At 45.4% G+C, this 19,410-nt stretch overlaps 1 protein-coding gene across 1 annotated transcript in view; it reads left to right on the top strand.

The window, feature by feature from the left end:
* Nucleotides 1–19,410, top strand: part of GALM (galactose mutarotase (aldose 1-epimerase)) — a 56,389-nt gene that overhangs the window by 21,036 nt on the left and 15,943 nt on the right. The window contains exon 4 of the mRNA XM_010855584.1: nt 2,083–2,164. Coding sequence (XP_010853886.1) covers nt 2,083–2,164 — 82 coding nt within the window. The remainder of the gene's footprint in view (nt 1–2,082; nt 2,165–19,410) is intronic.

The following is a 19,410-nucleotide window of genomic DNA, read 5'->3' as shown; positions in this document are numbered from 1 at the left end:
AAGATGTGGCTAAGAAGGTGTGGGCAGAGGCCTCTGCTCCAGCCTTGTCTCCCACCCACTCCTACCCCCGACCGCTGGGACAAGCCAAGTGGATCCTAGTTCCTCAGAAACAGAACCTCTTGGTAGTGTAAATAAACTGGTGTCTGTCATGTGTAGACATCAATTCTCATGGCCTCTAAAATCTTGGCCTTTCTCCTCAGGATGACTCCATTTGATTGTGCGGCTGAAGCCATCTCACCATAGAGTCTGTTTTCAGTTTGTACCCAGAGCGCACACCTCTCTCTGCCTACGTCTCAGGAAACTGCAGAGCCTTCAATTTACCTCAGCTCAGGGTTTCTCGGCCTCAACACTGTTGACATTTTGGGCCAGATAATTCCTCGTTGTGGGGGTGGAGAGGCTGTCCTGGGCGCGGTCGGCTGTTTGACAGAATCCATGGCCTCTTCCAAGAACTGCTTCCCCAGGAGCATGACTGTCCCTGGTCGTGACAATTGAACATGTCTCAGGACAGCTGTGGGGCAAAATCATCCCCATTTGGAAACTACCGGTGTAGTTTATTTTGAGCATTCACTCAGCAAAGCCCTCAGCTGCTTTCCATCCCACATCTTTTGCTGCTGCTGCTGCTGCTAGCTAAGTCGCTTCAGTCGTGTCCAACTCTTTGCAACCCCATAGACGGCAGCCCACCAGGCTCCCCCGTCCCTGGGCTTCTCCAGGCAAGAACACTGGAGTGGCTTGCAGTTTCCTTCTCCAATGCATGAAAGTGAAAAGTGAAAGTGAAGTCACTCAGTCGTGTCCGACTTCTAGTGACCCCATGGACTGCAGCCTACCAGGCTCCTCCGTCAATGGGATTTTCCAGGCAAGAGTACTGGAGTGGGATGCCATTGCCTTCTCTGACATCTTTTGCTGGGAAGCTCTAAAACACTGCTCTTAGGGCTTCCCTGGTGCTCAGTGGTCAAGAATCTGCCTGCCAGTGCGTCAGACACAGGTTAGATCCCTGATCCGGAAAGATCCCACATGGTGCAGAGGAACTGAGCCTGTGCACCACAGCTGTTGAGCTTGTACTTTAGAGCCTCGGAACCACAGTACTGAGCTTGTGGGCCACAACTACTGAAGCCCGTGCACCCTAGAGCCTGTACTCTGCAACAAGAGAAGCCACAGCAGTGAGAAGCCCTTGTACTGCAACTAAAGAGTAGCCCCAACTCTGTGAAACTAGAGAAAAGCCCGTGCAGCAGTAAAGACCCAGCACAGCCATAAATAAATAAATAAATAAATTTTTTAATTAACTAAAAATACTGCTGTTAAAATATAACCCTTCTTGTTAGAAGCACATATGTGTATTTTCCAGTTTGCAAGCACATTTGACTAAACTGTTCCCCATGAGAACCCTGGAGAGAATGGGTGCATCAGCCCAGTCTTATGCTGAAGGAAGTGAGATTCCAGGAGGTTTAGTGACTTCCCTGGGCCACTCACTGGGAGCCAGGATTAGACCCCAGGCCTTTCTGACCACCGACTAACACTTAATGTACCTGCCTTGGACTCTGCCAGGAGGGCAGGCTGTCTTTATGGAGGAGCTGGGACCCCAGTTCTGACTCCCAGTCTTCTGCTATGTGGCAGGGAGTGGGGGACTTCTGGGTGGGAACTAGGCCAGAGAAGTGGTGACATGGCCCACCCCGAGCGAGCCTGCAGGCGATGCTTTGAACACCCAGCACCTGTGTGTTACAGGTGGCTGACCCTTGCTCTTCTCTTTGCCTGGCATGTGAAGAGTAGAAGAAACCCCTCTGCTAATAAGTGTAAACCCTAAAGGCTTTCAAACCACCATTGTCTCTCTGACTTTTCACTTTCATCATTCCATTCAGAAAAGTCATGCTGGGATCATCCTTGGAATCTTCTTTCAGATGTACCGGCTACTATTCTGAGCCTCTACTTACCTAACTTAAATGAACACATTAGTCATCCTCATCAGTCAAATGAGATTTCTGAAGTTTTCATCAATACTTGAAATCATTTCTGCAAGAGAAGTTGTAAAGCAAATATATAAGACTGAGCATTAAATCTTCATTTCTTTCTCTACTTTTTCTCTCCCAGGGTTCCCCAAATATATATGACCATGAAGTCACTATAGAAGCTGATGCTTTTTTGCCTGTGGATGAAGTCCTGATTCCTACAGGTTGGTGAATTTAAACCTTTTATAGGAATGCAGAACTGGGGTGCAGTGTGAGAAACATTAAAACTTCATTTCCCTAAATATATTTCCCCTGTTGGCCTGACACAGTGCTCATAGTTACCGTAATTAGTCATTTATTTTGGGTAAGGTTGGGAGACCATGTAGTTAGATGCTCAAACCATGACAATATTGAGAGGGAAAGGGAATGCTGTTAATAATTAAGCCAGGCAACAGGCATACGCTGAGATAGTCCCAAACAACTGGGTCAGATGGTCATCCCAGCTGAGCTTTAGACTTCAGAAGGTCCCCACTAAACTGTTAATCTGTTATTTCTTAGCATCTTAGCAGAGGGGAATTTACCTAAGCATTACCCTACAAATGCAGAACCCTAATAGAACATATCACGGTTTTTGACAGAGGAGGAAAAAGGTGGGATGGCTTGCATCTTGAGTAAGACAAATGCAGGTATATCACCTCTGAAATACAGGGGAATGGTATGGAAGGAGTCCTGATACTAGAAGGGAAGGTGAGGTGTTGCCAGAGAGGTATTTCATGGAGGGGTGTGTGTGTGTGTATCTGTGTGTTTGTGTGTGTCCTGGGTTAACTGAATTGAGGTCACTTTGGTTATTATTATTATTTGGGATCAAAAGTACCTTCGTTCAATAGGCAAATCCATAGAGACAGAAAGTCAATTAGTGGTTTCCCAGGGGCTGGGGACAGAGGAGAATGGGGAGTGATAATGAGTATGAGATTTCTTTGGGGGTGAAAGATTCTGGAATTGGATAGTGCTGATGGTTGCACAACCTTGTAAATATACTGATCATTGCTGAACTGTGCACTTTGAAATGATATATGAGTTACCTCAGTTTAAAAAAAGAAAGAAGAAACCTTGGTTCGTGTGTTATCTCCAGGATTGATGAGTGTAATTTTGTACTGGATCATATGTGTACCCCCATCTGGCTCCAGGGGACAGATGGATGACAACAAGATGACCTGCAGGGGTACTATTATCTGTGGCAGGTTATAGAAATTAACTTGGAGTAATCACCTCCAAAGCGATAGGTACATATTCTTACTGGGATTTTGTTAAAATCAGAGATAAGCTGAATGTTAAAAGCATCATCAAAGAAAGCTAAAATAAACAAAAGTAGAGGATGAAGGGAAGGCAGAGCAGAAGTCTAGAAAGACAAATGCTTTCTTCATCAGCTCCTCTGATTACAATTTTTTGGCATCACAGAGTTTGAATGTTTTCCTGGCTCCAGGGTTTTTTTATATTTACCTTGGTCTGATCACGTGTGTTATCTGATAAGGACGTGGCTTAATAGGTAGGCTTGAGGAAGCTGGCTCATCTTGTCCTAGAGGCAGAATTATTGCATTGGAACTCTTATATTGTGAGCTGCAAGGGAAAAATAGTGGCAGCTACTGTTTTGTGACTGATAAGTAAGAAAATGAGCTAAGTAGCTTATGAGCGAGGTGATGAAATAAGGGCATATTTCTTTCTGTATATTTGTAAAATTTTATGTTATCCTACTGAGTTTTGATCAGATGAAAATCACACACAAAAATGCATAATTCATGCCAGGTAAAGATTATTTGTCATGATTGTAAGAGATAATTGTGGCAAAGCACAATACAACTTAACGTGTAATCTAATTGACCACATAAAACTCATGTTCATCACAGTTCTGCACTGTAAGTAGCTTTAGGTCAAATTCTCCCCTCTGTACTAATCCTGGACGCCTGTGAAGCTGAGTAGGCTGTAAGAGCTCTGAACTTTCAGGAGGCAAGAGCCCAGGTTCCAGTCTTGGCTTGGCTATTGACTGGCTACGGGACCTTCAGTGCGTGTATAATGCTTTAATATTTAACCTCTTCAGACTCCTTTTTTTTTTTTTTTTCAAATAGGATGTTGAACTCAATCAGGGTTCATAAATTTTTATAAATCATACCCATAAATTTTATTTTAAAAAATTAGGGAAATTTATCTCAGGTTGCTCAGCTTTTCATTTTGCCAAGCTAGAAAGCTATTACAAATACAGAGCTATTAAAATTAATTGGGAATATATGCATATTATATTTTGATTTAAAAAATTTAACTGATTGGGATAATAATAAGAAGCAGAGTTAAATAGGCTACATTAAAAAAAAAAAACTACCATTCATAGTCACCATTTTTCATAAAAGAAAGAATATATTAACACTACAAAAATGGGAAAAATTTAATCTTGGAATAAAGAAGGACCTTTTAAATTGAATTTGTCTTACTTTGTAAAAAAATGTGACAACTGATTATCCAAATCTATCTTAGTTTTCTGTGGAACAGTGGAAATTGTACCATGTATTCGTGATTGCCTGTGTACTCAGTTGCTTCAGTGTGTCTAACTCTTTGCAACCCCATGGACTGTAGCCCACCAGGCTCCTCTGTCCATGGGAATTTCCTAGCAAGAATACTGGAGTGGGTTGCCATGCCTTCCTCCAGGGGATCTTTCCTACCCAGGGATCAAACTTGTGTCTCCTGCATTGGCAGCCAGATTCTTTACCGCTGAGCCACCGAGGAAGCACCATACTCATGATTAAGAACCAACAATATGTCTATAAAGTCACTTGTAACTGTTACATTCTGTAATTCTATAAGGCTCTTAGTATAACATTTTACTACCATCTTCACCATCCTTCAAATTCATTAGAACTCTATTATGTAAATAAGTTGCAACAACTTCAGAGCTCATGAAAAATTTGTAATTTTCTTTTACATAATCATACTTTAGCTGGTTCCTCATAGATTATATCTGTTTGCCCAGTGGCACTTAAACTGAAATTAAGGGATGTTTTCTTCCTTCTTTCTCAGAAATGCTTAAGAAACAACTATTGTTCCTTTGGAACTTCCTCCAAAAAGGGTGGTAACTTCTTTTCTCCCCTTCAGTGATATAAGATTTCACATGTCTGGCCCACTTTCAGCCAAGAAGAAATCTGTAGGAGCTCAGATTACATTTCTTTTTTAAACTTTTTATTTTATATTAGAGTATATCCAATTAACAATGTCGTGATAGTTTCAGGTGGACAGCAAAGTAACTCAGAATACATATAAATGTATCCATTCTCCCTTATCTGACTCTTAATATTGACCAAAAGCCCACAGGCAAGTGGCTTAACTGAGGCCAGTCCAAAGTCATTTGGTCATTCAGAAATGCCTCCCCAATTTTGGTAATGATGGTGGATTTTGAGGCTCTGTTTACCTGGCTCTGAAGATGATGGACTTCTAAGGATGAAGATTAAAAATTTCATGATAGTTTTTGTTTCTGTTCTGGGAGTGTTATATGGTTTAAACATTCACTGAAATATGTTTCTTCTTAGAAATAAATTTTTCTTGCCCAATATGTGCTTTTATTGCAACATGAAAAAAAAAAAAGCCTCCCCAGTGTAGCTGGGCTCACCAGGAATTGACTGGTAGAGGAGTCAAGCCAGAATATTATCCACTAACCTGGAAAATAATGTCAAGATAGATATAATCCCTATGATAGAAGAGATGAGAATGAAATAAATCTTGGAAGGGCAAGTAGAATTTTGCCAGGTAGTGAGAAGGAGAAAGATGTTTTGGATGGAGATGGACAAGAATGGGCAGTGCAGGAAACAGCAAGACTGTCCCCGGGGCAGTGCTGGGCTTCTGAAGCATTCAGCACATGCTTTTGGTGGCAGAAAATTATGGATGGATCAATAGAGGTTTGTGGGGGCCAGGTCAGATCTGCACCAGGCTCTGCTATGGCTGCAGTCCTGGGTTGGCCTTGGATGACCCTAGGCTTGCCTGGGGTTCAAGGCCAATCCACCCAGGACAGACTCACAGGTGTACCAGGTATTCAGCCAGAACTGGGCTGCACTGAACCCCAAGCCCACTTCCTTGAGACATACTACAAGAAACCTGTGAGACCAGCCGCACTCATTAAGAGTTCTGGGAACTGATATACAGTAAGTAGAGACTGCAGTCGTGTTAAATTGAGGCAAAGGAAGATACTGTTTACCTGAGAGATGAGGTGAGGGTTTATAATAATCATGGCTGGCATTTCAGAGAGCACTTTATAAATAAAGAATCCATACCACAACCCTATAACCAGGTTCTGCTCATTTTTCTTATTTAATGGAGGTGGGAACTGTAACACAAGGAGTTTGAGTCATGTACCGAGGAGCACTCAGTTAAAGAGCAGTGGAAAGCTGGGGTTCAAACCCAGGCAGTCTGGTGTTAAAACTGAGGCAGGCTCTTAACTCGACCTGTATCCTACAAATGGTCAGATGTCAAAAAACATTCTGGGAGATTGGAAAGGAAGACAAGAGAGGGGGAAAAAAAGAAAAGTAAATTAATTTCTTGACTATATAGATAGCCAGGATCACCATATAGCCAAGAAACAGAAAGCTAGGAACTAAATAAATAAAGCTTTGGATGGTTGTCAGTTCTCATTCTTCTGCCACCTTTTATACAGGTGGCCTCCCCGCTTCTCTCACCATTTTCCTTCCCGTTTCTCCTTTTTCTCAGTTTATTCTGCTTTTCTGCAAAGAAAACCAAAGACAAGTATTTGCACAAAATATCTACAAAGAAAAAAAAGGAGAGAGACAAAGATAGAGGCCAAGTCTCCATCTTTTGTGGCTGTTAATTTATATTTGTTTTTCAACTCCTTCATAAAGGCTGTAACCTGAGCTCTTAAGGGAAATGCTGATGCAGATCTAGACTTTGAGGGTGTTTTACCTTGGTTATAGACCCTCAGTAAGTAACTTCTCAGGTAGTAGGAAAACCCATTGTATAGAAAGTAACACCTCTTACTGTACAGAAGTTGTAATACTATGGCTGAGCTACTCAGCAAAAAGGAACCTTCCGCCCGTGTATGTTTGGGGTAGAAGTAAAGTCCTGTCCTCCATTTTGTTCTTCTCAGTCTTACTGATGGGAGAAGGCAATGGCACCCCAGTCTAGGACTGTTGCCTGGAAAATCCCATAGATGGAGGAGCCTGGTAGGCTGAAGTCCATGGGGTCGCACAGAGTTGGACACGACTGAAGCGACTTAGCAGCAGCAGTCACAGCAGTCTTACTGATTGGGTGTTATTACAGACAGAGGAAAGGAATACCCTGACAGAGAATTTCAGGGAACCAAAGCAAGCATAATATGATGAGATCCCCTCATCTTAAACTTATAGCCACGTTTATTATTTTTCTCTAATTTTATTTTTGGCTCCACTGGGTTTCATTGCTGCATGAGGGCTTTATTCTAGCTGCAGAGCGTGTGCGTCTCATTGCAATGGCTTCTCTCGTTGCAGAGCAAGAGCTCTAGGGCACGAGGGCTTCAGTAGTTGTTGCGCACAGGCTTAGCTGCCCCACGACATGTGGAATCTTCCTAGACCAGAGATCAAACCCGTGTCCCTTGCATTGGCAGGTGGATTCTTAACCACTGGACCACCAGGGAAGTCCTATAGCTGCCTTTAGATCTCTACTACAGGCAGGGCATGAGGACCTCCAGCAGCCTTGGGTACCTGTTTTACTCCTGCCTTTCTTCCTGTTGACAGCTGAGGACATATAAAATGTCTTCAGCCCTTTCTGTCAGTAAAGCATGGAAGACAAGAGCCTGCCCTATGTGGCCTCTTCATTCTTCCCCTTTCTCTGCTCTGGTAGAAGGTTGTTCTTTTCCTCAAAGCCCACCAGAAATGCCCCAGCAAGTGTGAGGCCTGGTCCTTGCTCATAGGCACCTCTCTCCTGCACCAATACGTTTCTGCAAGGCTGAGAGCTCATTTCACCTGTAGACCAGGAGCAAAGCTGCAGCTCAGCTGTCAAAGCTGGGTTTGCATGTCAGCAGTAAGTGGAGCTTAGCTTCTTCTGATCAACTGCTTTTCTCCACTTCAAAAAAAAAAAAAAAAAGTGCAGCCCATATAGCATTTGCTACTGCTTAGGATGGGTGCATACTCTGTTACCTGAGGCATCTTCAGCTATTCTTGAGAATGTTTTTGATGTTGTTGTCAGGGCTGTCCCTGCAGTTTCCCAGAGGTGAAACTCCTAGAAGCTATTTACCAGGAAGAACAGGTGGAAGTCCACAAAGACCCAGCACTGACAGGTCAGATATTTAGCTTCAAGGCTTGAATCTGGTGTCCTGCCCTGTGGGAACAGGAAGAAACCGGTCCTTGGTGCCCTGCTTAGGTTCTGAGCCAGCTGAATGTGAGCAGGTGAGAAAATTCAGTCCTTCTTTTCTTCAGGGATTAATTCATTCCCAGGGTTGTAAATATTATATTTCATCCTTTTGCCTTACAGAACTGTGAGACTTGGAGGCGATCTGGGCCACTTGCCCAGCATGACTTTATGATGCATACAACCCAGTGCAGAACTAAGCATGTGTCTTTACAGGCATTTAAAGCACACAGCTTTTTTTTTTTTTTCTTCTTCTAGTTTTGCTATTCTTTACTCGTAGTTGTAGATAAGGAATTAAATTAACAAAGTGAATGATTTGATTTGCCTCTTAAAGTAACATTAGTAAAGTCTCATCTTATTCTCTTCCTTGAGATGGATACTTTTCATTTTTATAAAATGAAATCCACCCTGTCCTCCAGCCCATCTGCGTTCACTTGCGGTTCTCGCTGCTCTCCATTTTTGAAAGCTCCTTCTAAAATTACATGAAAGCAACCCCATTTTGACAAAATTAGAACTGGTAGGAAAGGCTTACCACGAGGCTGCGGAGAGAAGCTCAGCAAGACGTTTGTGTTTTATTTCAACCTCTCTGGGTTCAACCTACAATTCAGTTGATTTTATAATTACTTCCCTAGGGCAGGTCTAAGTCTCTGACCTGGAGAAATAACAAATCCCAAAGTAGTCTCCTGGTTCAAAGATAGTGCAAATGAAGACTGTTTTGATCTACGTGTTTTAATCTTTGCAGAGCTTCTTACAGAAAAATCCTTTGGACTTTATATAATTCTAAAGTAATGGGTATAGTATTAGTTTCAACCCTCCATCAATAGGTTTCCTCTTACTTTTTCATCCCACCTCCCTACCCCACTCAATATCATTGTCAGGTCCTACTGATTTTTTTTTTTTTTAATAAGCTTAATCTTTTTTAGAGAAGTTTTATGTTCACAGCAAAATTGAACAGAAAGTACAGATATTTTCCATACTTTCTACTCCCATATATGCATGTTGCTGTTGTTTAGTCGCTAAGTTGTGTCCAACTTATTCAGTCCTGAATATTCATTGAAAGGATTGATGCTGAGGCTGAAACTCCAATGCTTTGGCCACCTGATGTGAAGAACTGACTCCTTGGAAAAGACCCTAATGCTGGGAAAGATTGAAGGCAGGAGGAGAAGGGGACGACAGAGGATGAGATGGTTGAATGGCATCACTGACTTGATGGACATGAGTTTGAGCAAGCTCTGGGAGTTGGTGATGGACAGGGAAGGCTCGCATGCTGCAGTCCTTGGGGTCACAAAGAATCAGACACGACTGAGCAACTGAACTATGTCTGACTCTTTTGCGACCCCATGGACTGTAATCTGCCAGGTTCCCCTGTCCATAGGATTTCCCAGGCAAGAATACTGGAGCAGGTTGCCATTTCCTTCTTCAGGGAGTCTTCCTGACCCAGGGGTCAAACCTGTGTCTCCTACATTGGTAGGTGGATTCTTTACCACTGAGCCACCAGAGAAGCCCCACATAGGCATAGCCTCCCCGTTATCAACATCCTTCACCAGGATGGTGCATTTATTATAATTGATAAACCTAAACTGACACATCTTTATCACCCAACGTTCACAATTTACATCAGGGTTCATTTTTTTTTTTTGGCTGTGCCATGCATCTTGCAGGATCTTAGTTCCTGCAGTGGAAGCAGAGTCCTAACCACTGAACCACCAGGGAATTCCCTAGGGTTCACTCTTCATGTGGTGTATTCAGTGGGTTTGGACAAGTGTATAATGACACGTATCCCTCATTATGGTATCATACAGGGTATACTCTAAAAATCCTCTGGACATAGTATTAGTTCCAACCATTCATCAGTATGCTTCCTCTTTCCTTTTCAGTCCCTCCTCCCACCTATCCCCATATTGTTAGTCACTAGGTCCTAATGATTTTTTAAAAATTGTATTCATTTATGGTTGTGCTGAGTCTTCATTGCTCCACACTGGCTTTCTCTAGTTGCCGAGAGGGGGCTACTCTCTCGCTGCAGTGTGCAGGCCTCTCGTTACAGTGGCTTCTCTTGCTGTGGAGTGTGGGCTAGGGCATGAGGGCTTTGGTGGTTGTGGCTCATGGGCTCAGTATTTGTAGGACATGGGCTTAGTCGCCTTGCTGCATGTGGGATCTTCCTGGACCAGGGATCAAACTCATTTCCCCTGCATTGGCCCGCCAGGGAAGTTCCAAGGTCTTGATGATTTTTAACAACAAAGTATTTCTTGAATCTGTCTCCTCAATATGTATTGTTGAGTCCTGGTGTAGGCTATCTTTTCTTCTCTAGATCAGTGCCTGGCTTGTATTACAAACTTCATAAATTGGGATCAGCGAAAGACCAAATGAATGCGGACAACAGTTCTCTAACCAGGGGGTGAAAAATCTCTCTAGATTTGTCCTCCATCTTGTTGCTAAAGTTATCTAACCAAAATGCAAATCTTACTTTATAATACTTTTCAGTTTAAAAAAAAGTTTTACGTGGCTCTCAGGCCAGACACCAGCTGCTTCCCCGGCGCATCGCCCACTGTGCCTCACTCATGCCCCTGTTTCAGAACCTCCCTCCCAACCACAGGGACCACCTTATAACCCCTCCTTGCTGCACAGACCCCCACTCTCTTCGAGCCCCACACTTCCTCCTTAGAAATATTTCCCCTACTTCCTGGAAACAGAGGATTCTTTGTTGCTCTGGGGGTTTTGTAATGACATAATCTGTTTCAGAGTTTGTGTGCCCAGGCTCCCTTATCTTCCTCTCCGTTAAGCCTACGTCTACCTCAGATGTTCTATCAGGATTTAGTAATAGATCCAAAGTAGGGAGCTAGAAGGGAGTTTCAGGCTGGGTTTCTTTGGCCTGAAGCTAGAAAACTTATCTATGCTAAACAGAAAAGTGAAACCAAGAAGTAGCCACCCTGCACATGCTATCAATTACTGCTTCCCTTCCCCATCCCTGAGGCTCAGATGGTAAAGAATCTGCCTGCAATGCGGTGGACCTGGGTTCGATCCTTGGGTCAGGAAGATCGCCTGGAGAAGGGATAGACTACCACTCCAGTATTCTTGGGCCTCCCTGTAAGCGGAAAGCCAGAGCATGGTGTTCTGCTTGTTACCCTCAGCTATGCAATTCTGGAGACTAGCCCCTCCAGGTCCAAGTCTGGCCCCCAAGTTTCTCCTCCCATGCCCTGTCACCAGATGATATCACGTACTAGGTGCCAGGTACAATACAGCCCCGGGGAAGGTAGAAGGCTGAGCAAATTAGGTATACCCAGGCTGTATGGAGAACATACAGCCATGGACATAGCACAGGGCGCATCCCCAAAGAAGTAAAGTGAAAGTGAAGTCACTCAGTCATGGTCAGTTCTTTGCGATCCCATGGACTGTAGCCTACCAGGCTCCTCTGTCTATGGAATTTTCCAGGCAAGAGTACTGGAGTGGGTTGCCATTTCTTTCTCCAGACTATCTTCCCCACCCAGGGATCGAATTCGGGTTTCCGGCATTTCAGGCAGACGCTTTACTATCAGAGTCACCAGGGAAGCCCCTAAATAAGGCTACAGTTTTATTTACCCTAGAGCTGTTTTGTCTATGACAGATCCCTCCTAGATGGTACTCAATGAAGTTCAACAACAGAAACTCCAAGGACCTCTCCTGGCAGCAACAATACCCCCGAGGGGATGTGTTACTGAAACCCACTCTATAAAATGGCCCCGGGAACAACTTTATGAGATCCAGAATAACTCCCAAAGCTACTCGTGTTCCCTACTAGAAAATATCACTGCTATAAGATTGGCAAGCATGAGCCAGCATGCTGAAAATTTGGCAGGAAGAAAGCTCAGAAATAGTGCTCGGCCAGACATTATATAACTCCTCTGGAAAGTTCAGACTAACATCAAGTTAATTTGTCAGAAGGGGAGTCGTTTGCTAAAACTCTGACTACCACCCTTTGAAAGCTGATGGTTTAACAGCCACCCCTCTGCCCTCAGAGGTCTGGACAGAGGCCTGGCTCGAGTTTATACCTGGCACATAGCAGTCCTTAGAGGTCATTCTGAAGCAGATGAGAGGTAGCTGTGGGTCTGAGGCTAACTCAAGCGAGTTCTGAGAGCAGGCTTGTATTCAGTTCAGCTAACATTGGTAGACAGAGAAGGCAATGGCACCCCACTCCAGTACTCTTGCCTAGAAAATCCCATGGACAGAGGAGTCTGGTGGGCTACGGTCCATGGGTCACTAAGAGTCAGACATGACTGATCGACTTCACTTTCACTTTTCACTTTCATGCATTGGAGAAGGAAATGGCAACCCACTCCAGTGTTCTTGCCTGGAGAATCCCAGGGACAGGGGAGCCTGGTGGGCCGCCGTCTGTGGGGTCGCACAGAGTTGGACACAACTGAAGCGACTTAGCAGCAACATTGGTAGAACACCTGCTGATTGCTGCTGATCAGCACCAGCTGATTCTCAGCTAGCCAGAGAAACACTATGTGTGCTCTTGAGAAGCTCACAGGGAGTGGAGACTGATGTAGTCAGGGCAGTGGTAGCGGTGATGCCCATGGAACGAAGGGACCATAGAGGCAGGATTGGAAGAGGCGTTCTTGATATCACTCTGAGCTTTGAGAGGTGTGTCTGTGAGGGTCTGGCAACAAGGAGAGTAAGAGTACTAAGCACAAAAGGTGGGAGTGGGGGTGGACTGTTAAGTCAAAAGCTACAGAGACAGTTGGGCAGGGTGGAGGCTAGGGTGAGGCAATTTTATGGTGCAAAATGTAAGGCAGCACTCATTCTCAGGGCCATGAAGGTGCAAGGTCAGCACCCAAGAATGAGTGTCTCCTTAAGTTTTGAACCCTGGGTCCCTGATTGCATCACCCTGGTCCCAGCCTGGTATTTGAATATAGTCACCATGGGCATTCTGTGCCATCCTAAGGAGCTAGGATTTTATCTTTCAATCCTGGAAGACTTTGAAGCATTTAAGTCAGGGGATGGACCTAGCAAGACTGGCATTTTACAAATATCACCCCAGCCACTGTCAGGGGTGGGGCTTGACTAGAGACAGAGTCTGATGAAGAGTCTATTTCAGTAGACCAAGCAAGAAATAAGGATGACCGCAACAAGTCAGATGGAAGAAGTGTAGTCTTACAATATTTAAGAGGTAAAACTTAGGAAGCCTGAATGACATGTAGTAAATGAGGAAGCAGGAAGGCTATAGGATGGCGTCTGGGTTTCTAGGGCAGCTCCCGGGCAGCAGAAATGGAGATATTAAGAGAGATTAAGTAGCACAGGATAGAGGAGGAGGAGCTGGCACAGGGCTGGAATGAAGAAGGGGAAGGGCTGGGGGAACTGTGGATTTGGTCTCAGGGATATTTGAGGTTAAGATGCCTGGGGGGCAACCAGGTGGGGATGTCCAGCAAGGAGTTGGACGAATGGATACATTACGAGAGAAATGAGAGCAGGAATGTAATTCAGCATGTGTTTTGTAGATTAAGCCATACGGATTTCCCAGGGAGGAACCATAGACTGAGATGGTCAAGGGGTCTGAGGGCTGAACCCAGGGGAACTGGAGGCCACCACCAAACTTATTTAAAGTGCAAGAAAGACTCACACTAATGGCACTGAGAAGATGGTCAGAGGAAGAAGGCGAAAAAAAGAGAAAAGGTATCCATCTGTCTTGGACTGACCAGCCACATCAGTTTCCAGAGAACTGGGAACCTGGGCAGCATGCCTGGGCTGTAGTGGCTGTCACTGCTGCCCCTTTCTCAGATGTGAGGAGAGAAGCCAGACTGACAACTGGTGAGTAACTGGGAATGAGATGAGAGGGTCAGGGAATGTAGGCCAGCGAGTGGTTCCCAGCTAAGGCAATGTCTAGATACGGCATCTTGGGACCGCCCTAGAGATTCTCATTCATTTGCTCAAATGTAGAGCTGTAAATGCTGCCTAAGTGAGCTCAGGAAGCCCCTGGTGTTGAATCTGCGTTCAAACAACTTGAAAAGAGGGAAGAGGGTGCTTCCCTAAGATGGAAATGCAGGATCAAGGAAGAGGAGGGTTTTGGTGGGAGAGGAGCAGAGCTGACTGAAGAGAAGTGAAATGTTTGCAAGTGCTGCTGAGAATCCAGGAGAGGACAGAGACTGTGAAATTGTGGTGGCCGCAGTTGGTTCTGGGGGTTCTCTCCATTTCTCTCGGTAGCTGGAGTCAGAAGCAGAGAAAGTGGACTGTGGGATGATCCCTCGGTGCATTTTGTCAGGAAGGAGGAGCAGGAGGAGGGGACAGGGCGTAAGGCTGGACAGCGAGGGTGTTACTGACCAAGTGGCTCAGGTCATAGACAGTGGGCCCGGGCAGGTGACAAAGGACGTGAGCGCCCTGACGGACACCCTGAAGACCAGGGGAACATGGCGGTGCTCAGGAGGAGAGCGGGTCTAGCAGGAAGGCAGTGGGTGAACTTCAGCGCAAATCCCGGATACCATCCGGATGGAAGTCTGGGGTGGAAAAATCCTCTGCATGAACAGGCCTCGCATGGGCCCATCTGTGGAGTGTAAAATTGCCTTCTCACCTGAAAAACGTTATGTGATGGTGTTCGGCATTTTCTGCTTCAGATGGTATGGAATATCCAGAAGTAGTGCCCTCCTCCACTGTAAGTCAAGATCAAAAAGTTCTCAGTGGGGAAAAAAGAAAAAAACAGCAGTAGAATAAAGCTGTAAACTCAAAGCAATGGCAAAGGAAAGAGGAAAAAACCTGCAGCAGAGACAAGCTTTGAGGTTGTGTGATCTATGAAAATTTATAGAAATGTTACCTTAAAAAAAAAAATCCCAAGGTGCTTTGACTTGCCAACCACTGGAATGAAGTCCAAATTCACTCCGAGGCTGTTACTTTTAATTATCATTCTCTTTGTGTCATTTCCTAAAATAATAACGGGCATTCTAGAGATGATTTTGTCAAGATGGCTTAATTAGGTGTCAGATGAGTAGCTGTGCCCACAGGCCCCATTACAGCTGGCTTCCTTATGCAGATTTGACTGACTCTTCTGAACCCGACGGAAGACACAGACATCACTGGAGCAGCTTGGGCTGGAAGGCACAGCTGGGCCATCCCCATGGAGATCAGACTCCAGGTCTTCCTCCGGCCCCACCTTTTTTTTCTTTTTCTTTTGGAGACGAAAGCACAGCACATGTGAGCCCGGGTCTGTCTTAGATGGTTTCCACATCACTGTCTTTCACCTTTCAAGTGCACACGAGTCGCCTGGTGGACTTGGCAATGACTCTGACTTGGTGTGGGTGGAGCCTGTTTCTAACAAGCACCAGGCGATGCCTGCGCGGATGCTCCCTGGTCCATGCTTTGAGTAGCTGTTGAAAAGGCTCTACACCACTCTGTGTAACCTCCTGTAACTTTTGTTGCTTTCCTCACTTTGGGCACCTTTTTCTGCCCATTGACTCCTCTCCTTAACAATCCTGAGTCCTCCTGCTACCCCTTAGCTACCTCTATACCCCACTCTGCTCCAGGACTTCCCACGTCAATGCTTTTTTTTTTTTTAATTTATTTTTGGCTGCGCTGGGTCTTCACTGCTGCCCGCAGGCTGTCTCTAGTTGTGGTGAGCAGGGCCTACCTCTAGCTGCGATGCATGGTGCCTTCTTCTGTTGAGGGGCGTGGGCCCTAGAGCACGCAGGCTTCAGTGGTTCCGGTGTGTGGGCTTTGCTGCCCTGCAGCATGTGGGATCTTCCTGCACCAGGGGTCCCGCAGTGCAGGGTGATTCTCAACCACTGGGCCACCAGGGAAGACCCTAGGCCTCTCTTACAAAAATCTTTTCTTTGTAGCTCATTCTGGAAAGAACTGCTCTCCGTCAATGGCTTCCTTAGGTAAGACAAGCTGAGATTTTTATTTAAAAAAAGAGGAAAGAGTTAACCAGAAATCACAGGGAGCCCCCGAAGGGAACAACTTTCTGCATTGTGTTTGTCTCATGGGCCATTGTACCTATAGCCCTGGAATGTCTCAGCTGGACAGGACCTTATCTTCTCCAACCACCACTCACCTGTCGACTATTTGAATCTCAGAACCATAGGTTTTGCTGACACTGGGCAGGATGCTCACTGCCCATCCTGGACCAGCATGTCAGAAAGGCCTTCCTGATATTGAGCTGAAATCTGTCTACCTAGCGCTGACCCCCACCTGGCTTAGTCCTGGGCCTTGGGTCCCTAAAGAGCAGCCTCGTAACTTTAGCAGGCAGCTGTCCTGTCACCTCAAAGTCATTTCTTCTTGAGGCAGAACATCCTCAGGTCATCCTGTGATGCCTCTGCTGCAAATAGTAACAAGAACTGTCAACAACCTCATTACAGTCTTTACGTAACTTCCATTGAACTGACTGCCAACCACATCCTTAAAGTCATTTTCACACCTACTGTGGCTTAGCTACATCTCTTCTTGGTTGATAGTTCAGTCGCTAAGTCGTGTCCGACTCTTTGCAACCCAATGGACTGTAGCCCGCCAGGCTTCTCTGTCAATGGGATTCCCCAGGCAAGAATACCGGAGTGGGTTGCTGTTTCCTTCTCCAGGGGATCTTCACGACCCAGGGATCAAACCCATGTCTCCTGCATCACAAGCAGATTCTTTACTGCTGAGCTACCAGGGCAGCCCACATCTCTCCCTTAGTTGGTAATAATTGTACTAACTAGATTTAAGCTTTATGAGAGTTACTATAATATGATGGTTAAGAACCACCTGCTCTGGAACCGTACTGCCTGGCTATGAAGCACTGTACAAAGAACCATCTACATGTTACCTGTTACCATCACAACCATCATCACATCACTGTGCTGAGCACTTTCCCTGTATTAACTGTTCTTAATCCTCATGACAACTTCATGAGGGAGGGGCCACAGTGTCCCAGTTTCACTAGTGAGGAAATAGAACTTCAGATTGTTTTGTACCTAGGATTAAGAGTTGTAATCTAAATCTAGGTGGTATCCTTTGGTTTGGGTTTTTATTTTTCAGACACATGCAGGACTCACACATCTGTTCTTGTCCATAAATTTCATCCTGTCATCAGTGCTTTACCCCCCACTTTATACTTTCTTTTGGATTCCTGGTTCTGTTATCCCAAGCATATCTGCCTTCCAGCTTCATGCTCTCTGTCATCATTTGAGAAAAACCTCCTGTATCTTCATCTAGATTAGCCACAGATCAGAGGCTGTTTGATGACTCCCTGCAGATTCTGCTCACTGAAGCCCGGATGCTTCATCCCTCCAAGCTCCCTGAGCCACAGGCCATGTGACCCAATTTGAGAAGCCAGTGGTTTATATTTGAATGCAACTGCATTTGGTTCCTGGGGAGCGTGCTTCCTCTTTCCTTTTATGTCTCCATTCTAGAATTCTTCCCAGGACAGAGAACTGCTCCCACATTTGTAGCATGTGAGGTTATCCTTGTGGGCAGGGACAGGTGCAAAGACAAGTAGAACTCCGGGTATGTAGGGCACTCTGTTGCAGAGAAGATAATGACCACCTCTTGCAGGTAGTGAGACTGGAGCGGCTGGCCCTGTGTTTCAAGGCTGCCTGCCTCGCTCCACTAGTACAAACACAGAACTGTGTTCAAACTAAGCCAAAGGAGGCTGAGCAGCTATAATGGAACCAACATTTCTGTGTCAGGGGAGCTTGGGGCAGCAGATTCAGGATGAGGGAGACAGGCGTGTGCCTTGAAGCTTAGATGGTATATTTGTGTGGGGTGATTTGTGAGAAGGTGAAGCACTGATGGAGATCAGAGGGGCTAAATCCATTTCTTGTCATAAATGTCATAAAGCCATTTCTTGTCACAGCCACTGGGTCACCTGACCAGAAAGACTGGACTGGTTTCTCCCCCCTCCTTCACAGGTTCTGTTCTCTGACCTAGGCTGTTAACATAATTTGGCTCTCTGTGTTTAGTGACTATGTTTTCCATGGTGTAAGGACATCAGCCCACCTGTCCCTGCTGATCTTTTTGGGTTCCTGTGAACCATGACTGTGGAAGCCTTGTGACTCTTGGGGGAGAGCAGAAGGCCAGGGTTTTCCTGTGAGCCTGGGCTTCCTGGTCCCCCTTTGTAGTTGGAGCTTCTGAAGCAGCAAAACAAACATGCAGGAAAATTCTTCTGCCCCAATGTGTTCACCTTTTGAAATCCTCAAGCAAACCCCAAACACTGTATCTCTGTGTGGTCAGGTAGAAGGGCTGTCCCTCTCATGCCAGAGTAGTTAAGTGCCAAAGTCCAGTGGATGCAGGAGGGTTTGGAAAGGTAGTCTTGACCTTCCTTTCAAGACCACCTTCCCAAACCCTCCTGGATCAATGTCCTCTGACCCTGGAAATGCACCTGCTCCTGGGCAGTAGGTCCCCCACCATGGGGCTGAAACGTACAGGGCAGGCAAAGGAGCCCCAGCCAGAGAAATGGACTCAATTCACTGGCCTTAGTGAATTGAGTCCTTGGTATGACCATGAATGGCTATTTAAAAGGGCTGGTTTTGACTCATCACAATCAGAAAAACACAGTAGTTAACACAGACTCAAACCTTGACTGCTTAGGCTTCAATTCTCACCAGCTCTGTGATGCTGAACAATGTATTTTACCTCTGCGGGCCTTATGTGTAAAGTGGAGGTAATAACTGGACCTACCTCATTGGTTGTGAAGATTTAATGAGGTAATATGTGTGAAGTGCATAGAACAGTTCCTGGAATTTAGTTAAGAGCTTAGTAAGTATTAGCTATTATTATGACCACCATCGGGAGAAGGCAATGGCACCCCACTCCAGTACTCTTGCCTAGGAAATCCCATGGACGGAGGAGCCTGGTACGCTACAGTCCATGGGGTCGTGAAGAGTCGGACACGACTGAGCGACTTCACTTTCAGTTTTCATTTTCATGCACTGGAGAAGGAAATGACAACCCACTCCCGTATTCTTGCCTGGAGAATCCCAGGGACAGAGGAGCCTGGTAGGCTGCCGTCTATGGGGTCGCACAGAGTCGGACATGACTGACGTGACTTAGCAGCAGCAGCAGCATGACCACCATTGCCGGGGTCCAGCCCCGGCTGATCCAGGGTATTCGAAGGAGAGACGGCCTAGGCGACTATTTATATGCTAATTAGAGATATAAA

Source organism: Bison bison, unplaced genomic scaffold (assembly GCF_000754665.1).
Source record: "Bison bison bison isolate TAMUID 2011002044 unplaced genomic scaffold, Bison_UMD1.0 scf7180017864366, whole genome shotgun sequence".
Lineage (NCBI taxonomy): Eukaryota > Metazoa > Chordata > Mammalia > Artiodactyla > Bovidae > Bison > Bison bison.
The sequence above is the reverse complement of the archived record's forward strand: the minus strand, read 5'-3'. Positions and strand labels throughout refer to the sequence as shown.